Source organism: Sabethes cyaneus, chromosome 3 (genome assembly GCF_943734655.1).
Source record: "Sabethes cyaneus chromosome 3, idSabCyanKW18_F2, whole genome shotgun sequence".
Lineage (NCBI taxonomy): Eukaryota > Metazoa > Arthropoda > Insecta > Diptera > Culicidae > Sabethes > Sabethes cyaneus.
This window is the reverse complement of record NC_071355.1, coordinates 208,101,929-208,120,056: the sequence shown is the minus strand read 5'-3', so window position 1 is coordinate 208,120,056 and position 18,128 is coordinate 208,101,929. Positions and strand designations below refer to the sequence as shown.

General features: G+C 40.0%; 2 protein-coding genes across 2 annotated transcripts; one reads left to right on the top strand and one right to left on the bottom strand.

Moving 5' to 3' along the window:
• Positions 1-14,265: 14,265 nt before the first annotated feature.
• LOC128742965 (phosphatidylinositol glycan anchor biosynthesis class U protein) lies at positions 14,266-15,927 on the top strand. The gene is made up of 4 exons (XM_053839463.1): positions 14,266-14,522; positions 14,581-15,214; positions 15,272-15,543; positions 15,600-15,927. Exons 1-4 carry the CDS (start codon positions 14,399-14,401, stop codon positions 15,851-15,853), a joined length of 1,284 nt encoding a protein of 427 aa, XP_053695438.1. The 5' UTR covers positions 14,266-14,398; the 3' UTR covers positions 15,854-15,927.
• Positions 15,928-16,112: 185 nt separating this feature from the next.
• On the bottom strand, positions 16,113-17,405 carry LOC128743096 (immunoglobulin-binding protein 1). The gene is made up of 4 exons (XM_053839617.1): positions 17,286-17,405; positions 17,002-17,210; positions 16,333-16,939; positions 16,113-16,279 (listed from the first exon to the last, which is right to left on the bottom strand). Exons 1-4 carry the CDS (start codon positions 17,403-17,405, stop codon positions 16,169-16,171), a joined length of 1,047 nt encoding a protein of 348 aa, XP_053695592.1. The 3' UTR covers positions 16,113-16,168.
• Positions 17,406-18,128: the final 723 nt, after the last annotated feature.

Sequence of the window (18,128 nt, the reverse complement as noted above, 5' to 3'; positions counted from 1 at the left end):
AATTTCATGCAAATGATGTGTATACTTTTGAACAAGACGCTAGCGACATCTCTCTTATGGTGCACCAGTTGCCCAAAATCCAAGTTGCCAAATTTATTATATATTCTTGTCATAAACAGCATATTCGAAATACTAGCAGCTCTATCACAGAGAACAGACTACCAGGTAATTAACAAAAAGTGTGTAAAAGGTTTTTCTGTAATCTACGAGTAATCCTTCAATAGAGCACCCCTCGAGCCCTAAGTGGCAAACTAAATCTTGATGTCGCTGCCATCGCTGCTATGGTAACTCCAGCACAAAGAAATATTGATAAAGGTACATGGATATTTTTGATGTATTTGGCAAACTATTTCTGGAGGGCGCTACCGACAGATTTTACACACAAAAAATCGATTACTTTCTTCGAGCCTGTTAATCTGTTCTCTGTGGCTCTATTATCAGTTTCTGTAGCAACGGTTGTAGCAACGGCTCGAATTTGTTTATGTTATTTGTTGAACACGGCTAAACATGGAAAACAGAAATCGAACGGCATTTCAAATTTTTCTTTGATTTTACTGAATGTAAATGTGAAATAGGCATCTTATTTAGAGTTTTTTCGCGTCGGATCGTATTTCATGGTTTCACATAAAGTGCCGTGGTACTAGCACTAGCCTTTTCGTCTTTTAGCACCGGAAAACCTGTAGGTACTACTTCATCGAGGTCCACCGTAAGTGCAGCGTTTGGCTTTGTTTCATCGACCTTGAAGGCGGCGGCCGCTAAAATCACAGCGTATTCTTGGTCTGTTCATGGCTCGAAACACTGAGTTCGTAATCGAAATCACCTTTGTCGCCATGAACTCTGTTTTAAATTCAAATGGCCAAAGTTATGGGCTAGCCATTCAGCTAAATTAAAAAGATATTTAATCGTTACTATTTGTGATAAATGTTTACTTTTATTTTAAGCGGTAAACATCGCGTTAGTTACTGTAGCAACTGTTGAATGCTTTAGTTAAAATAATGACGAGAGCTTTGATACGCGTTGACATTAACAACAAAAGCTCATTCTGTCAGCGATGTGAGCGCCACGTAGTGGAAGCATTACCACATACTTACAAAATGGCGGCTGAGCTTTTACACACGTGGCGAGTTCAAGATAATTGTCTGTTCTCTGTGCTATAAATACTGTCGAACACTATGTGTATTTTACTAAAATCGATGTCAATCTAAGAAAAAAATCATCCATTTCATCTATTTTCACAATTTTAACTTCACCGGTAACGAAACTGCTGTCGATCGTGCACAGTTAATTTTTGTGGCTTTTTTCAGTAGCATTTAACGAAATTTCGTTAAAATGATATTGAAGTACCTATAGATTCGGCACTTTATTTTACTGAGCTCGGGGGTTTACTGTTTTACTGATCTTCTCGGCAAATAAGCTTGCAGTATCTCGGTAAATAAGCTTGATTTCCGATATCTCAGTAAAATATCCCAGGTAACCAATAAGCATTTAAATAAGCAGTAAATCAGTCGTATATTAGGGTACCGCCAGAGTGCAAGCGACATGCGACGCGACGCGACATTTCTTGCTGTAGTTATACGCGCAGCCCTTTTTCGCCCGAAGCAGGACTGTGCATTTAGCAACATGAGAGCGAAGTCGTGTCGCGTCGCTGTCGCGTTTACTCTGTACGGGGCCTTAGCATCCCTGGCGTTTTATACTGCAGGTTGTTGTTTATCAGTTTTCTGAATGCATAACTGTTGTAAATTGGCATCCACAATTCTTGTTAAATTCTTCTTGTTGGTAACTAGTTGCAAATAAGCATTGTCAGCACTATAAGAGGGCTAGCAGTAAAGTAGCCGCATATTTTGCCAAAATAGCATTTAAGTAGCATTTAAGGCAACTTAAATGCTTATTGGCTTGCTTTTAAATTGCATTGGAAATGCTTATTGGTTACCTGGGTAATATTCCAAGTTACGGTAAAACGAAAAATGTTTGCCGATATCACGGGAAAACAGACCTATTTTTGTGTAGTTCGGTATTTTACTTTATCGAGACTTTATTTTGGAATTAAGTGTGTGCGTACGGTAGCTGTCAGCAATTTCAATTTGCGTAAGCGGGAACCCCCTTCCAAAAAAGAAGGGAAAGCTGAATCGGTACAAATCCGTATTCGGAACCTCTGGCAGAAATGGCGTCCGGCAGAAATCGAACAAAAATCTGGCAGCGAAAAACTTTTTCTGCCAGATATTCTGGCGGATTTCTGGCCGCCGTCACCCGTGAAAACTAACTGGAATGATACATTCGATTCGGGCAGAAATTTCGCCTTACGGTTTCTGCCGGATTTTTGTTCGATTTCTGCCAGAGGTTTCGAATAAAAACCGGTTTTGTACCGATTCAGCTTTCCCTTCTTTTTTGGAGGGTAGCAGAGCGGATTGTGGCAGCAAGAAGCGTGCAATAAACAGGTTAACAATTAAATTATACCTGCTTTGTCATGTTCCATATTATTCTCTTACACTGAGAAAAAAACCATGGTAATGCGAAACATGTATGCATGGTCATCTTAACTATATTGCAATATTGTAGCGCTTACCATGATTATTGTCAACTTGAGAAGTTTCGTGGTTAAAACTACTATGACAACAAGCAAATCGCTGACTATTTCCGTGGTTAAATTGACTTTTCTCTCATACTTCTAATGACAATATTTTTGCAGCTTGATATAACAATATTGAATTGTCAACAGGACCATAAAATTGGTAACTTACTAACTGTAAGAATATCATGGTAGTTTTAACATTTTTAGGGGTTATCGTAACAGTATAAGTTTAGTGCTTTTCAACCGACTATAGAAACGCGTTTCTTGATGACAATTTTATGTTTATTTTGCCCTTTTTCTTTCTGTCATTTGAAACCGCACCGCCATTACGAAAAATTTGAGTCACGAGTGATGTGCTTAGTTGTGAGTTTTTTTGTTTTTATTAATTTTTTTTTGATATTATGAACAGTTTGTTAGTGCAAAACAAATAATAAAAAAAATCTAATCTTTAAGTGACAAATTGTATTAAATTATTTTCTGTGTACGTGAAAACAGGTTGAATTATTTTACTGTGTAGTGTACTAACAAAAACAAACTGCTAAACTGTTATGGTGTAATCGGTGTTATTTATAGCTTGTCTGTTTTATTTTTTTAATTGCGGATGGTGCTGGACTTCCGCTCTAAACAGTTCAATCGGTGGTTTAGACGTGTCCGTGAAGTGTTTTTGGATAAAACGCGAAATGATGTCCAAATATTTCCATTTAACTTGACTGCGGCGAGGGAGCTGCGGGATAGACTGTTGGAAACGTATATTTGGAACTGTAATAAAGGCAATTTATATATCCTATCTGCATGCAGACCATCATCTATAGGTAGTATTCGATATTTTTTGATTGTATGAATTATTGGTATTATCTTTTCTTTAATATTCGTCAGGTATATTTGGATTACTACACATGAGACGCAAACTACTAGGAGCAAATTGTGATAAATAACTTTTTTAGGAAATGTACTGGCTAAGCTATGGCTTTACGATTGCCAATTGCAATCCTTGAGCGTAAAATATACCCTTGTGAATTAGTCAATGACCTGGTGAGTAACGGTTGAAAATTTAATAGTCATAATTTAATTGAAATGTTTTATACAGATCGAGTAATCCTTAAGCAACAAACATGCTCTTGAGTTAGGCCTTAGAGAGATCGCAATATGTGGAGGCGCGAGTGGAAAAGCACTATCGCAAGCGATTGAGCAGAGAATCATTACTGAACATAGATTGCAAATTGCATCAAAAGTTGCGAAACACAAGAATCTTGCAGACAGGTATGCATTTAATGTTTTTATTGTATTAGCTGTTAATATGCTTTGATTTCAAATTCTCTTTTATAAAAATTACTCAATCTGAGCAATTACTTTAGATACATTAATTTCTCTTCCATGAGTAGGTGGTTTGTTGAGTCCTTCAGCAACCGCCAGTTTTAGTTTCATGTATAGCATGTAACCTAACCTAATAACCCAATAACCAACACTCTCTACTTTTAAAAGCCGCAATTACCGTCACCGAGAAAAATTGGAATAATGCGAACGATTGCCATGTCCCCATTATACTATATCTGCTCGATTTTTCGTACTTCTGAGCGATAACACTGATCTTGAATAACTGTCAAGAATTGCGTTAGGAAACTCCCTCTTCTGTTGAGTACTCTTACCACTGCGTCCATTATTTTGAACTATTGTGCTATGCCCCGTTTATTTCTTTTACTGTACGCTTCAAGCTTACCTATCACTTGTTAAGTAAGTAATAGGCTCGTAGCTGGAGCGAGACAGGTACCAATCAGGGATGACTTGGTTTTTGAACGTTGTTACCTTGATCGGCGACGCAAAGCAGATCTCCCTTGGCTCTGGTAGACCATTTTTGGGATACTGCACTCTACGTCCTATTAGTGCTCCACAATTGCAGAGCAAGTGTTCCGAGGTATCACGCTCGGCATTACACAAGCGACAAATGTTATCTTGTACGAAACCGAGATTCCGAAGATGGTATTTACTCGCACAATGTCCTGTCACAAGACCGGTAAGCGTGCTGAGATTTCTTGATGTCAACTTTTGAGTAACCCTAATACACGGCGTTATAATTTTTTTGATTGTTTGAGGGATTATACGGCCATCCAATTGGCCATGACTGTTCGGCTCTCCCGTTGTGTCAGCTCACTTTTCAGCACACAGTCAGGGATGCAGCAAAATGGATTTGGAACCGTGAATGGAGGGTTAGATCCACATCTGGCTGGTTCGTCTGCAAGTTCATTCCACTCTATAGCGCAATGACCAGGAACCTAGTACAATTTTACCGAGTTCACTTGGCTCAGTTGCCGTAAGAAGCAATTGCAATCCCAGACAATTTTTGAGGAGCACTTAAAAACTTTAAAGGCTTTTAGTGCCGCTCCCATACCAATGAAACACAAATTTCCTCGTAACTTGTGAACTAATCAAGCAAGTGGAACAAAATATGACATATGGGTGTTTTTGGAGACAAGAATGTTTTCTATGATGAATTGAAACCTTTCCCCGCTTCAGGAGAGGGGGCTCCTATACAAATGAAATACAAATTTCCTTATAACTCGAGAACTAGTTAATCAAATGGAACCATATTTGGCATGTGGGTGTTTTTGGAGGCATGAATTTTTTCTATGATGAAATTGGACCCCTCTCGGTTTTTAGGAGGGGGGGGGGCTCCCATGCAAATGAAATACAAATTTCCTTATAACTCGGGAAGTAATCAAGCAAATGGAACCAAATTTGGCATGTGGGGGGGTTTTGGAGCCAGCATTCTTTTAATGATGGTTTGAGACCCCTCACCCCTGTGGTAGGGGGATAAGGACTCTCATACAAATAAAACAGAAATTTTTGCGTAACTCAAAAACTAATCGAATTCGAGCAATTTTAGATTCTTTCATAAAACATTAATCTTGTTATTGATTAACCATCAAAAACTATCAATAGTAACATTAGATAATTCAGCGTGCGACGGCCACACGCCGCGAGTGTTGCCGGCGACCTGCAGTCGGAAGCGCCGGCCACTGTGAGGGGCAGCCCCCCGTAGAGATTACCTCTATCTAGGTTTATTTATTTTCCTAGATCTACTGACCTCTATTACTTTCCTTCAGTTGGGTCACCCCTGCGAAATGGTACTTTCTACGAAAAGATTTTCCGTGAAATGGCACATCCCGCGTAAGGGTTTTCGCAAAATGGTATTCTGCGAAACTCTATATTCTGCGTTATAGTCAACCGAGAATTGGTGTTCCGCAAAATGGTATTCGGCTAAATGGTTTGCAATGATGGCGAATATCTAAATGCTATCCGCTTTATTTTATCAGGCTAAGCAATGGGGGAAGTTTGTCGGGTCAGCTAGTTTGTTATATACTACAGTTTTAAATAAACATGTATTTTGTTCTACCAGCTCAATAGGGGCAAGATGGGTTAGACTGAAAAAGATTTGTGTGGCACTCTATGTTTGTCCATATATCTATATTTTTGAGTTTATTTATTGTTGTTATTAAATAAGTTTTTAGCTGGCCCGGCATATATTTTATCCACAAAACAGTTAATGCGGCAAAAGGGTAGTTTTCCGACATTTCACTTTTTGTCTGATATAACTTTTATTTTGTTTCGTTTTATTTATTTTGGTTATTTTTGGATTTATATTATTAGTGATTTATCTAAATAAATGATAAGCTGCTTAAAATTGAATTCGTAGAAAAACGCATCGGGTACTTTCCTTAGGTGACCCGTCTTGCTCCACCTGACCCTATATTCTATTATAGCTGTTATCGCTGCCTGGACGACTGTGGGCCAGTCTCCCATAGCTACAGATATTCTTGTTCTGGGACCGTACACTCCAGCACCCATTTTGACTTCCATTTTTGACCTGTCGGTATAGAACTTGATTGAACCACTGTGGAGGCTAGGTCCCTCCCCAACTCATACCGAACGTGAGGGTTCGTTTAATGTGTATGGGATGTCATAGTTGGTTCTAGCTTCCATCCAATCACTATTCATTTCCGCAGCTGGACCGACAAACAGGTAGAAGATTCAGGATACTCAAGTGACCGGTTTTATCTCCGTCGAGTATTGTCTTCAATCGTTTAAGTGTTAGGACACTTTTCTTAGCCTCTAACTGAACATGTTGGTTCAGGGGTAGTAAGTGGAGGCCCAGCTAGCACCAACTCGTATATCAATGTACGAAAACTATCGTAAATGTCTCCTAACAAACTCGAAATCGTAACTAAAGCTAAATAAAGTGGGATAAAGTTGATTTGCTGTCGTATATAATGATAATGACTGACATACATACGATTTTCAGCACAAAATCGTAGAGTAGTACGGAGCGACTCGCGCTTAATCGGATATTATCGTATATAAATACTTATATAGTCGTAACGGTCAAAATTATTCGTAATCACGTATATCGCCTCCAAAATAGTACGGATATGCCAATTTTGCGCATGAAATACGATTTATTTAGCATGTATATCTGTACGTAATGCTGATTTTTACCTTTTTTATACATATGAAAATGCTAGCTGGGGGATAGCTTCTAGAACCTTTGAAAGTGTGCTTTTCATTGCTCCAGTTACGGCCATGTATGATAATCGTTGAAGTTTGTTCAAATTTTCAATAGCTATGGCTTTTATTAGCTTTTGGCCACCATACCTACGAGGCATAAGCTATCTTAGGTCTCACAACGGCGGTATAGACCCACATCACCATTTTTGGTTTGAGGACCCATTTTTTTCCTACCAGTCTAGAACATACCCATAAGGCAGTCTGCCTTGCTAATTATTAAATCTAAGTGTGCGTGCCAAGATAGTTTAGCGTATAGGATTACTCCTGAGACGAGACTCTACATTTAATTTCTTCCTTAAGGTGTAGAGATTGTAATTTCAGTTTCTTCTTCCTAGTGAAACAACACAAACAATTGTTGTTATAGAGGGATTGATGCCCAGGCCTTCTTTACTACACCAAGGCCCTCTGCATTCTATCCGATATCACGTCGTCGAATTTTCAAAGAACCATGATGACCAAATCATCAGCAAAACCCACAAATTCGAAACCTTTTGCCTCTTATCTTCTCACAAGATCAGGTCCAAGACTTCCTGCCTCATAGCATTCATGAATGTAGGTTCATTGTTTTTATTAGCAATGTCGATATTGTTTAACGAGAGAAATTCTAAAAGGCACTCATCTCGATTGTTGATGTCGGTGCCAGCGAGGTGGTGTGGCTGTCAAATCACATGCATTGTCCATGTCCCACTCATTGGTTTTAATACCTTTGGTGCTGGGACCTACTTAAAGGTTGATTCGTTTTAAAACAACTGAAATTAATTAGAAAGCAGTTAAACGTAGCCTTTTAGTTATAATTTAACTATTATTAGCTGTTATTTTCGATACGCTGGCTGGTTCCAAATTGTCGCCATTCATGGATGTTTAGTCCGCAAAATTTTGACAATTTCACACCCCTGGTCGGTGCTTCCCCACAAAATGCGATAGCGTTGGCATCGCAGCCGATAATACAGTCTTTGTTGACTTCTCTGCAGAATTTGACGAACGCCGCAACCTCTTGAGTTGCAACCTTAGGAACGTCTCCAGGAAAATGGGGCGATGCTACGATAATATCGGATTTCCCTTGGCGATTGATACCTCAACTCTGATCGCCACTATGTCTCGTTTGATGAACTCTGTAATGGGCAAACAATTAATGTTTGCGTTGGCCAAGACAGCAGCTCTCGGAGGATCATATTTGTCATCATAGAAGAACTTACATGTTCTTGTTTGAATACCTTGTATTCTTCCTTTGTAGACCCAGGGCTCTTGAATCAGGGGTGGTATTGCGATTTTCGTTTCGAGTGATTTTAGTTCGTTTCGCCCATTCATTTAACGTGGTCGAAACGAACCAAAATCACTCGAAACGAGAATCGCAATGTCACCCCAGGGCCAGGTCCACACCGTGTTCGATAAACCTCCTGAAAATTACGCCCGAAACAGCTTTCGCAAGTGGAAGGTTTATCTGCACTGCATTTTTGTGATTTTTCCGCTCACTGGCATTTAGGAGAGACGGAATTACCGGAGGTTTGGCCTCATGGAGGCCGTAGTTTTCTTACTACCAGTAGCCGAACACACTTTGGATCGAGGGGGAGCTGGCTTCGTGTGGTCTCGCCTTTCCCACGTATATTACCGGAGTTTATTAGAGACCACTTTTTTGGTTCCGCTCGAGGTTTCCACTCCTAGCGCCGAGGTTGCGACCCCGTTGACGGCCGAGCGTATCATACTCCACCCGTTTTCGAGGGTCGAAGCATCTAGCTTTAAGCGCACGTGTACTGCTATTAGGTAATTGTCCGAGTCGGTATCCGTACCCCGTAGGGAGTGTACGTTGGTGATATTCGAGAAAAACCAGCCTTCGATGTGAATATGGTTGATTTCGTTCGAAGTTCATTGATCAGGTGATCTCCAGGTGGCTTTTTGGATATCTTTGTGGGAAAAGAAAGTGCTTCTGATCACCATCGCTGGTGATCATGCATCGCTGGCCGTTGTCGTTCGTATCGGTGTGCAGGCTATGGGACCCGATCACCGGTCTATACATTGCTTCCCTGCCGACCTGGGCGTTCATATCGCCGATGACGATCTTGATGTCCTGTCGTGTGCAGCTGTCGTACGTTGCCTGCAGCTGCACATAGAACGCTTCCTTCTCATCGTCGGGTCTACCTTCGTATGGACATTGCTCGTTTATGATGGTGTAGTTGAAGAAACGGCCTTTTATCCTCAACACACACATCCTCTCGTTGATCGCTTTCCAGTCCATTACGTGATCCTGCATTTTTCCCAATACTACGAAGCCCGTTCCCAGCTCGTCGATCGCTCCACCGCTCTGGAAAAATTTGGCTTTACCGCCACGGATCCTCCACACCTTCTCGCCTTTGCGACAGATCTCTTGCAGTGCCGCGATAAAAATGTGAGCCAAAATATTTCGGGGGATGGGCCAAGGCCGCCAGGCCCCCCTGGCTACGTGGCTGCTCCCACCATTATTATTACGGCAGATAAAATAAAGCTAATAGTATTTAAATATATATTTAAATATATATGAGAAGACAACCACACACGGCACGGGCAGCGTCGCCGTAAAGAACAACAGCGGACAACAAAAGTTTTGCACTTTTTTATAAAAACTGTTTATATAAATCTGATGATGGCTGAACAGCTATAAAGTAAGCCGAAACGTAATAAACGAAACGTAGAGGAAAGTTTAAAAGTTTCACCGATTTACATCAATTAGAAAGAAAATACAAAGGAATACGGTGACCAAAACAATTGAAACAGTATTTAAATATTCACCGTGATTATATAACATTTCGCCGAATTTTCGCGGAAAACCAATTCTCAGTTGACCATAATGCGGAATATAGTGTTAGCGGAATACCATTTCGCGAAAACCCTTTTAGCGAAAAGTACTATTTCGCGGGTGCGATCCTCACTTACCCGCCGTCGCTCGTTCGGACCCAACTGAAGGAAAGTAATAGAGGGCAGTAGACCTAGGAAAACAAATAAACCTAGACAGAGGTGTTTTCTCTGGGGATTGCCCCACCTCGTAGTGGTCAGCGCTTCCGCCGGCAATACTCGCGACCTGCGGCCGTCTCGCCCTGAATCATCTAGTGTATATAAGCAGTTTTTAGTGATCTTGATATTGACTAATGTTTATGGAAGAATTTTTCTCGAGTTCAATTAGTTTTTGAGTTTTGCAAAAATATCCGCTTTATTTGTGTGAGTACAACCCCTTCCAGAGAAGGGAAAACCCCACCTCATCCAAAATTTGGTTCAATTTGCTTGATTGGTTCTCGAGATATGTAAAATTTGGGTTTTATTTGTATGGGAGCCACCCTGTGTAGTATTAGTATAGTAAAATATTTATAAACTCTATTATCCGTTGATCTAGTAAACATAGATTCTTGGATATGCTATTTAATCTACATACTGGGAAGTACAAACTTTACAACTGGGCGGCACAGACGTATTTTCATTAGCAGCACTAGCTAGTACAATAAGAACCTTCCCTGGCCCTAAAAACCGCATACAAATTTTCACTCCGATCGGTTTAGTAGTTTCCTAGTCTATAAGGCACATGCAGAACAGACAAAATTCATTTTTCTGTATACCCAACAAACATTTTTGTTTAATAGTATACCTTATTAAAACCATTGTATAGCTAATACCGAGTAGCAAACGCCTGATAAGCTGTTATATAACAAAAATATTTGTTGGGTACGATATTTTCTTTTTCTTTATATTTTCCGCAACATATTTTTTGGAGAATTTGCATCTGTTACTTGCTTCCGAAATATCGAACATAACCGGATTGCAGCTCTTTACAAAAACTAGGAATGAGCCAACACCATCCAGCAATCACAACATTTAGCCTCTATTGTGCGAACGGTATTGTTGCCGGGTCCAAGATCCACGTCATAGATCTTCTTGATTCGTCGTAAATACAATACAATGATCACGGTTTGCTCACCAACAGATGTTTTATATCGGAATCCACAGGCCAGTGAAACTTTTTATTTTATTAGGCCAGTGAAAAAAAAAAAGAATCAATCCAAAGTTTTAATCGCCGTCATCATAACTCCATACCGTACGGACTACAGGAAGCACCATTTGTGCTGTAGGTAAAGAAATAGAAAAATCATCTTTTATTATCTTCAAATAAACCATAATAACTCTTTTTAGGACCAGCAATGAACTCGATTAGGACTGTTTCAAACGGTTGAGGCTAATATGTTGTTTTCCAGGTACAGTGTTTTACTGGATATTTCAGCAAAAAAAAACAGAAGTAAATACGTTTCGACAGAGGAAAGCGGCAATATAGTAGACCGACAGGAATCAAAAGTTAGTACATATTTTTCCTGACCGGTAGAGTGGCAGGTGCGGAACAAGCGTAGCATCCAGATGATCAGACAAACCAGTTCGAACATCCTGCCACACGTACAAACAAAAAGCAGGTTCTGGAACTGCCAACGATGGCTGATTCGTGTCGGGAATTGAGGATTACACTTTCGGTACCTTCAGTCGAATAATTCAAAATGACATCCTATGTAACACCAGCTAGACCAGAATTTGGCCTTTGCGGCCCGCGAACTGGTTTGATAGATGGTGGACGGATACTATAGGTTGAATTTATTAATGTCAGAAGTCATTTAGGGCCGCGGATCTATTGGGGAGATCTGATTTAGCCCGCAATATGCTTGTACCGTGGCCACCACTGAGCTAGACCATCGTCAAACTATTTCCGTCAGCAGACACTGGAGCACAATAGACTTCTAAAACCGATCAGAGTCACAATTAGCAACTCCGAGACTTTGAAATATTTCAATCGTAAAATCTACTTCTACCAGCAGTTATGACGTCCTACTTGATCGGAAGATTTCGGCCGGCCTTTAAACTACCCCGAAACTACGGCATATCCAACGAACGAACGAAGTGAGTATTTAATTTTTGTCGTATTTCAATGTTTATTCAATTTTGTTCATTTCAGTCGTCTGTTATTCAAGTTGCTGACACACTACGAACGGACATAGCGAAAACATCGCTCACAGTCGATGGTATTTATTATGTGGTTAATCCAGGATTTGTTGAGCAAAAAGTCTTCATCTCAAAAACTAGAATGGAACGTAAAACGCTTCCGATGCTGGTTCCAAAAATTTAGCGTACCGATTTGACCACAATGATATTTCAGCTGGGAATTAACGATTTCCTGCAGTTTGATTTTATGGAATTACTGTTGCCTGCTTCAGACCTATTGCACTCTTTATCTGCATTAGACAACGAAAGACAGCCGGCATGATTAGATTGCCGTATGACAGACTTTCCCTTAGAACCGAACATATATAAAATGCTAATTATGTCGGTTGTACCAACCTGTTCTGATGAAATTGATCAGAAACCAATTGTAAAATTACTTGACGGAGATCACCTTTGCTTGCCGTTTATAACAGTTGAAATAACAATATTTTCAATGCATGGTGCACGGTGGAGAATCTTATCCTGTAGTTAATTGGCATCATGGATAGGCTTAAGTTAGACGTGTTGTCTGCAGTCAAGAATACGGCATATGTCCAGAAAACTATTTCCAGGATTATCGATTTTCCCATCCGTACAGGATTCTGCTGCATAATGCCCCCGGGAGATGTTTCCAATTTATTCGAAGTCCCAATAACCGATGATCGTCATTGGATGTGCCATCATGATAAGGATTTTTAGAGTAGCAGCTACACGGGCTCGACAACTTTGAGGTAAATATTGGTATGTGTTAGTTTAGCACACGTCTAAAACCGCTTCTCATCCCAAATAGGATAACGTGAAGTCTATGCCACATTCGATTAATGTTCAGGCAGTTCAAACTAATAGGTAGCCAGTGGTTTCACTTCAGTATATTCCAGCTAAATATGCCAGATCTGACCGGCTCTGCTGCAGGCTGAACATCGCAAATTGTGGTTTTAGCCGCGGATGAATCTATACTCGGAATGCAGGTAACCACAGTCAGCAAACCTACACTGCAGAGCCACACCAAAAACGTACGTAAAATTCCTGTTAAAATTATAGTAATCTACGATATATATGTATAGACATAAACGATTGTTTGTTATTTGGATTGTGAAATAATGAGAAATCCGTCTAATTTATTTATATATTACCGTTCACATTATGCTTACTTCGAAAGAATCATATGAATCTTTTGCAATAATTGAATGTGGTGCATCTGCAAGTATACTTGAAAGTTTCTCTGCAAGTATACCTGCAGGTGCACCACATTCATTTATTGCAAAAGATTCGTTTGATTCATTCGGAGTAAGTATAACGTGAATGATCATAAATACTATAAAATTTATAGTTGAGATGACTACGTTCATGGTTATTTCAACAATAGTTAATAACGTCATTTTTACCACGAAATTGTCACGACAACCAACTCGTCCCGTTCATTGCGTGTTTAAGATGACTATTTTCTTGTCAGCAATATCATACAAAACCTGGTCATGATAACAAAACCATTGTCATGATGACAATTGTATAGTTTTAAATTATAGTTGTCCCAACCATACATGGTCATTTTTACCATAAAATTGTCACTGCAACCAGCTAGTTCCGTTTATTTTTTTGTCCAAGATGACTATTTTCTTGTCAGTAAAACTATACAAAAAGTGGTTAAGATAACTAAAGCATTGTAATGATGACAATTTTATGGTATACAGATTATAGTTATGCCTACTATGCGTGGTCAACCGTACCATGCGTCCATTGTTCAAGCTTATAGTCGAAATAACCATGAAAATGTTGTCTAGACCAGTTTTCCCAGTCGGTTGAAAACCACCATACTTTTCTGGTCAAGCTTACCCCTAAAATGGTAGAATTTACCATGAAATTTTTCTGTGTGTACCTTTTGCCTGAAACTGCAAAACTGATGAACCACTTTTCTCCTGCCTCAAAGTCACATTTGACATAAAGAGAATCGAGCGAAAAATGAAGGCTGGTTCTGTTCGATTTCTGCCAGGCTTCCGACTTTTTCGTAAGCGGTACTGCTAGCGAGACGGGGCTGCATTAACGCCTGGTAAAAGCTTAATATTTACAAAAATCGTTTTATCTGGCAACGCTAGCAGCTCCAGCGGGCTTTTGCTTTTGACGCTCAAACGGCAAGTTTTCTGGCACCCAAAGAGTAAACAAACGAAACAAACAAGGACTTTAAGCAAAAAAAGCCAAACTTAAACTTTTTGACTTCGACTGAGTGAGTTGGAAATGTGAATCCCTGCAATATTATCTCTAGCAATAAACCAAAGCATTTACTTAGACATGAAATGGTTGATGAGTGTTCTGTTGGGCGCGGGCGTGCGTTTCTTGCTTATGAAGTCCGATTATGCCACTACAATCCAAAACCGTGTTGAAGTCGCAACGCCCCTCAACGCGTGGAAACGAGGTAATTTTTAGTTTCTACTAGTTCTGTATATAACTTCTAACTGGTGGTTATTTTTTAGCTGTTGAAGGAGCCTACCTACATAGTAATGGAATCGATCCGTACGAAGGAGATCTGTATCATCAAAATCCATTCATACTGGTTTCGGTTTGGTACCTTCTGCAAAATGCTGCAAATTTTGTAAGTTTAGTCTTTATACAGCTGGAAGTGGGAACAATGTTGATGCTCAAAACAGCGGCAACGGTGTTCATTGCCGAGCTGTATCGGAAGCAAAAAGCAAACCAGCATTCCTATGCCAAAGGAACACATGAGCTTCAGATATCTCCGACTGATTTGTCAAGCATTCCGTACTGCGTAGCACTGGCTTACATGTTTAATCCGTACTCCATTCTCAACTGCGTCGGGCAAACAACGACGGTACTGAGCAATTTCCTGTTGGCACTGTTTCTGCTGGCAATGGCACGGCGGTGGAGATTCGTCGCTTGTGTGGCATTGGCACTGGAGACGCAAAGTAATATCTATCCGTGTGTCTTGATTATTCCTGCGGCATTGTTCATTGCCGAAGAAGACCGAAACCGTTGGTTGAGCATTTTCAATACCGTTCTAACATTCGTAGCAGCGTGCTTGTGGCTAAATTATGCAGCGTTTAGTATAATGGGTAATTGGAATTTCTTGGACGCAACTTACGGTTTTATGTATGTTTTGTAATTCCACCTAATAGGTTTAAGTTTAAGAATTTTGTCTTCTTTTAGATTCAATTGTCGTGATCTACAACCCAACATTGGATTGTTTTGGTATTTCTTCACGGAAATGTTTGACCATTTCCGAACGCTTTTTCTTTATACATTCCAAATCAACGCAACTGTTCTGTATCTATTTCCGTTGACATTCAAACTAAATAAGGAACCAATCATGCTGTTAACAATGCTGCTAGCACTCGAAGTGGTATTCCGTCCATATCCATGCGTTGGGGACATCAGCATGTATCTTGCATTACTCCCACTGTGGAAGTCGATCTCTAAATGTGAGTTTTATTGTTTGTTTTGTTTAAAGTCAGTCTACCAAGTTCTTCTTTTTCAGTCATGGGTCACAATTTTATCGTAGGAGCTACTATGCTTGTGACCAGCATTCTAGGACCCACCGTGTGGTATTTGTGGATATATTCCAACTCCGCCAACGCCAATTTCTATTTCGGAGTAACACTAGTTTTCTGTACGGCACAAATCTTCCTTATCACCGATCTCTTTTTTGCGTATATTAAACAAGGATTCTGTCTGAAGAACGGTATGCAGGTAACAATCGATGGAAAGGAAGCGAGAATTGCGCTGGAGTAAGATGCTATCTAGTATATTAAAACGTGGGTATGCAACAAATAAGTCATTTTTGTTATAAAGATAGGATAAATTTTACAATCAATTAATGCTGGATCAATGAACTAAAACTATCGAACTTATATATTGTCCTTTGCCGTGCTTATCCATTGCGAGACGACTCTATTTTACTGTTTTTTTGGGGATAAATTCTTTTTATCAGAGATTCAAAATGAGCCCCCCAAGGTATTCACCTCAATATTTTAACACCAATGGACAGTAATACAGACAATTTTTATTGGGTAAATATTTGTTTTAGTCAGAACGGTAACCTGCTGTTTAGCTGCGATTGTGGCGATTTCCATAGCCACGACGATGATCATCTTTGAACTCATCTTTTGCTCTCTGGCGAGCCAAATACTCCTCGTCATCCCGTTCAATCATGTTTTCCTGCAAAATGAAGACTATTAGACGCGATTTTTTTTCTTAAGCGAATCATTTACCGTTTCTTCATCGTCCTTGTCTTGCTCGGCAGCATTGTCCTGATAGACACGATTCATCAGCGAGTTTTTATTAATCTCCTTCATGCGTTCCGCATCCGGAAAGATTCCCTCCGCAACGCGCTGCTCGTAGAACTCGGCAACTGTCATGGTCGGTAGACTGGGATATCCCATTCCGTAAACCGCCTTCTGAATGGCGTCCTTTGTGATGATGATCGGCTTGAGAGGTTTCGGTGGCGGACCTTTCGGCGGATGCATGGGGTGATCGTCGACTCCACTCCTCCTCATGATTGCTATTTGTTCGAGAATTTGCTTCTCCTGGCTGATACTTATCAGCTCCTCGTGTGCTTCCATGATGCACGAACTCAACAGCTTCATGTAAAAATCTCGCTTCACCTCATCCTCCACATGTTCCTTTTCCATGGCTACCTTAAGCATCTTTATCTGGTCATCCAAATCCTTCTTCTCCTTATATTTTTGTAATTTCGCGTTTCTCTCCTGACCCATTCTTAACAACTCTTGCATTTTATCAGTCGAGTGCGGAGTAGCAACAGCAACGGTGTCCGTTTTTTCACAGAGCTGGTAATTTTCACATCGACGAAGGAAATCACTAAAAATTATAACATTAGAACTCATTTGCCCAAAATTTTATGCGCATTAGCAGGACCGCACTTATAGTACACTTCGGCTACTTGAACAATTTCTTTCCGTTCAGCATTGCAAAGCTTCAAAGTAAGCTGCCCGAGGAAAAATGGAAGTAACAAGTAGCGCAAGTGTTCCGTCGGAATTTCCTCGTGTGTTTCGTTTGAACTGAACAATCCACAGAGACTAACGAGCCGAGTTGAATCTTCGAACAATCCGATGCATTTCTTGATGTTTGCCTATTGAAAAAATGGAACCCAAGAAAATATTAATAACTGCTGTGGCGGATGGAAGCAAGAGGAAAACTAATTAACCTGGACTTCAGGACTGTTGGTAGGATCGTAACAGGAGTCGATCGTGTTCATAAAATTGTAAGCTTCTTCGAAAATATCGGATAGTTTGCGGTCGACTGTAATTTCGTTGGGTTGTGCCATTTTTTTTATAATAACAAAAAACAAAATTACGTCTCGTCTCGAGACAAGAGGTGTCTGATTGAACCAGTGTTGCCACTTACTCTTTTTTATTGTGGTTTTCCGGGAAACAAGGGAAACATCTCACAATAACTTTACAATAAAAAATTTCCCGGGAAACATCTAAAAAAATTAAGAAGTTCTAAATAAATAGAATTAACCTTCCGTTACTCGCGCCAACTTTTGTAACACGGAACCTCGCGCGTTGTATTTTGTACAACACTCTTTATCTTGGAATATCTCGGAATCCTGGCTATATAGAGAGCTACCCAAGTAACTACGGTAGCTGAATTGCAAGTGCAATGGCTGTTTACGGGTAGTTTTAAGACGATCTAAGCTGCATAAAGTAAACACTCAAATGGTGTTTAAATAAGCGATGTTAGGGCCACTTTAAGTTTTTAAAACCAGTTCTTTCCCAAAAGCTGATAAACAAGCTTAATAGCGGATTTTTCTGCTAAACAATCTGTTTCTAAACAGCCATAAACATCAAACCGTTTTACGGCTGCTTAAAGATGTTAAAGTGTAGAGTGGAAGCTTTCATTAGGCTCACAGCATTCAAACTACTTTGAGCCTGCTTAAGGGTGTTAAAGTGGCTCTTCAAACTTCTACCAAGTTTTCTTTCGGCTCACAGCACACATACTGTTAGATCATAGAATTTCGCAATTCGGCTGACAGCAAAAGATTGTC

Coding starts and splice junctions, on each gene's coding strand:
- LOC128742965 (XM_053839463.1), top strand. CDS start 14,399: ATGAAATGGTTGATGAGTGTTCTGTTGGGCGCGGGCGTGCGTTTCTTG. Junction 15,215..15,271: donor GACGCAACTTACGGTTTTAT/GTATGTTTTGTA, acceptor GTCTTCTTTTAG/ATTCAATTGTCGTGATCTAC. Junction 15,544..15,599: donor GTGGAAGTCGATCTCTAAAT/GTGAGTTTTATT, acceptor CTTCTTTTTCAG/TCATGGGTCACAATTTTATC.
- LOC128743096 (XM_053839617.1), bottom strand. CDS start 17,405: ATGGCACAACCCAACGAAATTACAGTCGACCGCAAACTATCCGATATT. Junction 17,211..17,285: donor CCAACAGTCCTGAAGTCCAG/GTTAATTAGTTT, acceptor TTTTTTCAATAG/GCAAACATCAAGAAATGCAT. Junction 16,940..17,001: donor GTAGCCGAAGTGTACTATAA/GTGCGGTCCTGC, acceptor TATAATTTTTAG/TGATTTCCTTCGTCGATGTG.